Genomic DNA, 6,308 nt, shown 5'->3' with positions numbered 1-6,308 from the left:
AAGGAGCCGATTGACCAATAAGCCGATGGGATATAGCAAAGCCAGCCGATGTCGATAGGGTTTTGATCAATCGCTATAGATCTAACGTAGATTCAAATAATCCGATAAAGGACATGTTTGGTAGAGCTCTAACTCCTAAATTTAGCTCCAGGAGTTGGTTTCGGAGTGGAGTTGTGGAGTTGTGAGCTGCCTAAACCCAACTCTATCTCTCTAGTTCATATTGTGAGATAGCTCCACCCAGCTCCGCTCCCATTTTAGGTGGAGCTGAAACTGTTTGGCTGAGCTCCAGCTCTCGGAGAGGTGGAGCTAGAGCTGGAGTTGGAGCTGTGCCAAACAGGCCTAAAGAATGAGATTTATGTTATTATCGGTTGGAACTAAACTATACATAATCATTAATAAATCATTTTTTTTATCAAAAGCAATCTTGATTGATCAGACCAAACTGAGACATTATAAGATTGAAGTTGATAAACATAGATTTAATTAAATAATATACAAGTTTGATTATAAGCCGATGTAACTCAAAAGATGTAACAAGATAATATAATGTGAACCTATCGACCAAACTGATAGATGTAGATCCGATAGTTAAAGCATACATTAGTTGTAGATCCGATCTAAGTAAACTAAAATGTATATTGGCTAACTAAGTGATGTATCTGATAGTTGAAGCCCACAATAATGAAAATGCATGGCTAAGAACTCTGATAAACGATGCATAAAAACCTGTCGGCTTACTAAAATTAATTAAACATATTAGTAGCATTCTATTAGATCGAACCCAACCGAGACAGTATAAGATTGAACATAATAAGAAAAACCTATTTACCTGATAGATTTACACATAAGTGATGGATATAACAAATCTATCTAGAACAACGTTACAATTAGAGAAATATCAACTTAGCCAAAACATCAGACCTAACCGAGAAATTCTCATTAAGACTATACAAATCTAAACATCAATACAATTAAAGATAAAATTAATATATTAGATAGGCAACTATTACGTAAACCGAGATAGAATATCAGACTTAACCGAGAAAGTTCTAGTCACGCCGATACAAAGTAAGTTGACTGAACTTACTTACTCACTAGATATCAAAACCGATGCAAACCAATAAAAAACTAAGAACTCGATGGAATAAAATATTGAAGATGTGTCGAAAGTAATTGTAGTGATCTGTGAAGGTAGTTTACGAAGAACCCAAGTGTACATATTTATACCCTCGGTTTGATACAGGTCCTAAGTAAACACGATACAGGTTTTTCTAAATATAAAAGGAAAAAATACAAGTCATGATCAGACACTATATAAACTTACTAAAGATAAACTAAATCCTACCTAATTAATACATAGATAAAATTAAATGGCCGTCTTCACGATTATTTTTTAACTCAGTCTCTACAGGATAAACTTCCATTGGTTGATCGACTTATTTTCTTAACAAATTAACTAAAGAAGCGTACCAAATTTTGATTTTGATGTTAACGTATACCCACACTTTCTTTCACCTCTCATTGCATTCTTTCACCTCTCATTGCAGTTATGCAACGTACCAAATTTTGACGTTAACATATACCCACGCTTTCTTTCACCTCTCGTTGCTCTATGCGACAGTATTTAGGTTTTATATGGTAGGGGACTTCAGTATTGTCGGCGGCTTTGACATGGTCTTCTGCATGTGTTTTTCTTTCTGATTTTTTCACGATGTAAGCACGTAATTTTCGTACTTGCTTTTTTTACATGGTAAATTACATACATTTACATCACAAATCACAAATCTTACACTGCAAATTTTATATGTTAGACTGTGATCTTTTTTCTACACTCTAATTAACATACAAAACATTTTATTACCAACTTGGCTACTTGGAAGAGGCAATAAGAGCAAGTATAATAAAGTGATGTAAGAAGTCTGAATGTTGAAGTGGATGAGAAAGTAGAGGAGAGAGATGAGAAGCGGGCTTTTAAGTTTACAGCTGGCTTAAGCACAATAACTAAGAAAATACAGACATGTAAACTATATATTTATAGTGAAAAGCTAATCACTATATAAGTGAGCTGAGAGATAGAATATAAATATCTAAGTAAGCAGTTGGTAGCCTTGCTCAGAAATAGAAACATTTCTGAAGTAGAAATGATAACGCCATTTTTTAAGTAAAACTGAAATATTTAATGCGAGCTTGAAGTCACCGCAGCTTGTCTCCGCCTTTGTAATAATAAATCGATAAAAAACCCAAGGAGACGTACAGCGAGAGAGACGCTTCGTTTCGTCGAGGTATGCGTCGTCTTCCTCCTCCTCCTCCTCGATTCCCTCCCATCCTTTTGCATTTTGATCGTTGAATTTTTCTTTTCACCTAAAGCGTTCCTGCCTGATCAGTCATCCTTGCATCGTTTCGCTCCCATGGAGTCGAGGATTCATCATGGATTCTTGGTTATTCGGTTTTTCCCTTTCTGCAGGTTCCGCGCGCGCCACCTGTTCGACGGAACACCCCTGTGACACCTGCCGCCACGCGCGCGCCACCGGCAACTCGAGGTACGTTCCTTCTTCCTCCCCGCCTCCCTCCCCCCCTGTTGTCTTGTTCCTCTTCGAACATTCTCATGTCTTGCTGCTCCCGTTCGAGTTGAGGATTCATGGATTCTTGATTCTTGGTCTTCCCCGCTGCCTGCAGCGTCCACGCGCACCACCTGTTCGACGGAACGCCACAGGACGGACGGGCTGGTGCTGATGGAGCCGGCTCATGCCCCCGGCAGAGACAGGCTCAGCGCCCTCCCGGACAACGTCCTCCGCCGCATCATGTCCTTCCTCAACGCGCGCCAGTCCGTGCAGACGTGCGTGCTGTCGCGGCGGTGGCGCCACCTCTGGCGCTCCCTGCCACGCATCAACGCCGACTACACCGAGTTCTGCTTCGCCTGCTTGGATGAGAAGAAAGAGAAGGTGCAGGAGGCGCGGTTCAAGAAGTTCGTGAGCACGCTGCTGCTACGCCGTGACCCCGTCCCCTTGCTGGACAAGTTCTGGTTCAGGTACCAGGTGTCGGACGGCAACAACAACGAGAAAGCTTCAGCAGAAGCTGGCCTGTGGATCAGCCATGCGTTGCAGTTGCAGACCCCGGTCGTGGAGGTTCTCACATTTCAATTTCCATTGATGCTAGACCATGCTGTATTTACCTCAGACTACTTGAGAAAATTGGGCCTCTCCAATGCTTATCTCCGCATGGGTTTCTTCGAGCAACTCAGCAGAGGCTGCCCACAGTTGGAAGATGTGTTCTTGAATGATTGCATCATTCTGGATGATGAGATTTCCTCAACCACTCTCAAGACTTTGAACATCTATGCTTCTCGGTTTTCGGAGGACTACCGTGCTTCTATTTCTACTCCGAGCCTCACTTCTCTGACATTGTATAAACCTGATGCCAGTGTACCTTCACTAAAGGACATGAAATCACTAGTGTCTGCTTCCATTATTCTCGACGATAATACTGATATCCATGAGTTGCTCATGAGCCTTTCTGGTGTCAGAAATTTGGACTTGGAGTGCCCGCAGAAAATGGTATGTATCCTGATCTGACGTATTTCCTCTTTTCCTACCATGTCAATGCAGCATGTGCCAGTACAATAAATGGAGAAACTTCTGTTTCATGCAAAACTGGGTGTGCATAATTGATTCTTATGAATGATTTATTGATAGGATGATTTGTGCTGTCAGAAGTCAACTCGATGCAATCTATTCCTTATACTCAGTTCACTTACAGATTCATCGACCCGATGAACTGAAATGCCTTAATTAGTGGGCAGTTTAATTTCAGACAGCGACTGGAGCACTAACACTGGCATGTTTTGATCTGGTTGAATACAGGGATGATTAGTTAACTTCTATGGAAACCAGTACGCATATAACTATAGATAGATACTGTGTTTTCACTAGTGTATCTACCTTACTTGCAATGAAAACGTCTTGTCAATTAAGTCACATAAAATCCAGGTTATGTATTCTAAATAAAGCAAGTAAATCATTGTTCAATGTGGATTTTAGTTAAACTTAGTTTTTGTTTCTGTCATGTTCTTTTAACATTCACTCAAAACAGAGTACTTATTGCATGATTCGGTGCGCTATTATTTTTTAGCGTGTGTGGGTGTGAATTGGGAAAATGTTTCCATAATGTGGCATGTGTTTTGGGTAGCCTCCTAATCATTTAAACCTTGTGCAGGTCACAATCGCAAAAAATACGCAATGGTGTCCAGAATTCAAAGATCTTGTAAACCTGAGTCTGGGTCAGTTTTGTCTGGGCTCAAAGTTATATGCATTAACTGAATTCCTTAAGAACTCACCGAAACTAGAGAAGCTGACTCTGGACCCCCCTGTGGTAGAAGCGTTTCTCCACATGTATGCTTAGTGTATATGTTATCAGGATAAAACTTACCATTTTCCTACTGTAGGTAATCATTGATAAGCTTGAAGAAAGATCATTTGAATGTGAGCACCTTAAGATTGTTGAAGTCATATGCTCGGAGGATGATAGTACTTTGCTCAAGCTCGTGGAGGACATCTTTGTTACTTGTGGCATGAGCTCTCTTCAGATTAATCGCAAAAGCAGTTACAAGCAGTACTATTCAGATGATTTTTTCAGATTTGATTACGACAGTACGACTGCACAAGAACATGCGGAATGACAAAAGGATCATGCATTCACTTGTCACTAGTCGTCAATATGATCACGCTGTTTGTTGGATGAGCCTAGGTAAATGCATTTCTTCAATTAGAATTTGAAGGCAGATAGACATGTTTACTGCACTCGTTTGCTGATATTGCTTGAGAACAAACAAGTGTATCTTGAGTTGCATGTAAGGTCTCAAATTCCGACAGGGTGGTTTACTTGTTTGGAAAATTTTCCCCAAAAAACAGTGATAACAGAATGTGTGGCTACTTCTGTTGATGCTCAAAGAACAAAGTGAACTGCATGTCACATTATATGTTTTCAGTATTCTATGTGGCCGTTTTTGTCTTTCTGAGTCCTGACATTATGTTACAATCTGAAGACCTGCTTTCACTTCAAATTTCACTATTTTTTAACCCAGAGTTTTCTGCGATTTTCCTTCAAATTAATTTCGCTATCCTTTGTATTAACAGATACTACCTTCTGCATTTGCAAGATGCAAGATAATTAGAGGAGTGCATTACAATTTACATTTTACACATGCATTTTTTATAATTAGATATCTTTTGACCGCTTTTTGCTGCGATTTTCTTTCGAACCAATTTCACTATCTTTTGCACATTAACACATACAATCTTGTGCATTTGCAAGATGCAAGTTAATTAATTACAGGAGTGCATTGTTACAATTTACATTTCACGCACATGCATGCATGCTTGAATCTTGATCATGATGTTAATTAGCAAGCTAATCAAGCAAGCCTAGAAGCGATGGAACTTGGAGCAGAACGCAAGGGGGTCCATGTCAAGCCACTGGGCGTTCTTGGGCTGCGCCGCCTTGGCGCCACAGAATGGGCAGAAGGCGAAGTACATCTTGCTCACCGCCGCCGCCGCCGCCGCCGGAGACGGCCTTCTCCTCCCCCTCCGGTACGTCGACCTGTAGTTCTCCCTGCAGCAGCCGTCGTGCCGGACATGTTCTTCTCCGTAGTCTCGGGTGGCGCGGCGTTGGCCGTGCTGCGGCGGCGGCGCCGGACTCTGGCGTCTTGGCGGCCGCGGCGGCCGCGGCACGTCGCGTTCCACGTCGTCGCCGGAGAAGAAGGGCGCGTGGCCGGAGCTGATGGCCTCCCACGCCTCGGTGACGAGCTTGAAGGCGCCGTCGGCGGCGGCGGAGCGGTTCTTGTCGGGGTGCGTGAGGAGGCGCATCAGCTTGAACTGCTTCTTGGCGGCGTCGAGGCCGTCGCCCCGTCGGACGCCGAGGAGCGTGTGCCAGTCGACGCCGCGCCCGCGCGCGTTGCCCGCGGCGGCCGCGGCCGCCGCGACGACGTGGACGCGGTACGCGGCCATGGCGCGCGCGGCGGCCGGGTGCAGCGGTGAGGGCGCCGGGCACAGCGCGCGGGCGCGCGCCGCCTCGCGCCTCGCGCCGGCGAGGTCGCCGCGCAGGAACATGTTCTCCGCGAGGCGCAGCGCCGCCTCCGCCGCCTCGTTAGGCGACACGGCGGCGGACGCCGGCGGCGGCGTCGCGGCCGTCGTCGACATATTGGACGACAAGCACGCACACCGAGTTCGTACAGAAGACGACGCCCGTTCCTCACGTCTCGTGTCCTGAGACTATAAAATAAAGGAGTTGTCGAGTCCGAACCGGATTATGAA

The 6,308-nt window shown here is 44.2% G+C and overlaps 1 protein-coding gene across 1 annotated transcript; it reads left to right on the top strand.

Moving 5' to 3' along the window:
• The first annotated feature begins 2,169 nt into the window (after positions 1-2,169).
• On the top strand, positions 2,170-5,008 carry LOC127786210 (MEIOTIC F-BOX protein MOF-like). Its single transcript, XM_052313553.1, has 5 exons — positions 2,170-2,282; positions 2,465-2,540; positions 2,677-3,554; positions 4,213-4,368; positions 4,442-5,008. The coding sequence occupies exons 3-5, from the start codon at positions 2,733-2,735 to the stop codon at positions 4,673-4,675; spliced, it is 1,212 nt and encodes a 403-aa protein (XP_052169513.1). The 5' UTR covers positions 2,170-2,282; positions 2,465-2,540; positions 2,677-2,732; the 3' UTR covers positions 4,676-5,008.
• The last annotated feature ends 1,300 nt before the right edge of the window (positions 5,009-6,308 follow it).

The sequence above is a fragment of the Oryza glaberrima genome, chromosome 10 (genome assembly GCF_000147395.1).
Source record: "Oryza glaberrima chromosome 10, OglaRS2, whole genome shotgun sequence".
In the NCBI taxonomy this organism is placed as follows: Eukaryota; Viridiplantae; Streptophyta; class Magnoliopsida; order Poales; family Poaceae; genus Oryza; species Oryza glaberrima.
The sequence above is the reverse complement of the archived record's forward strand: the minus strand, read 5'-3'. Positions and strand labels throughout refer to the sequence as shown.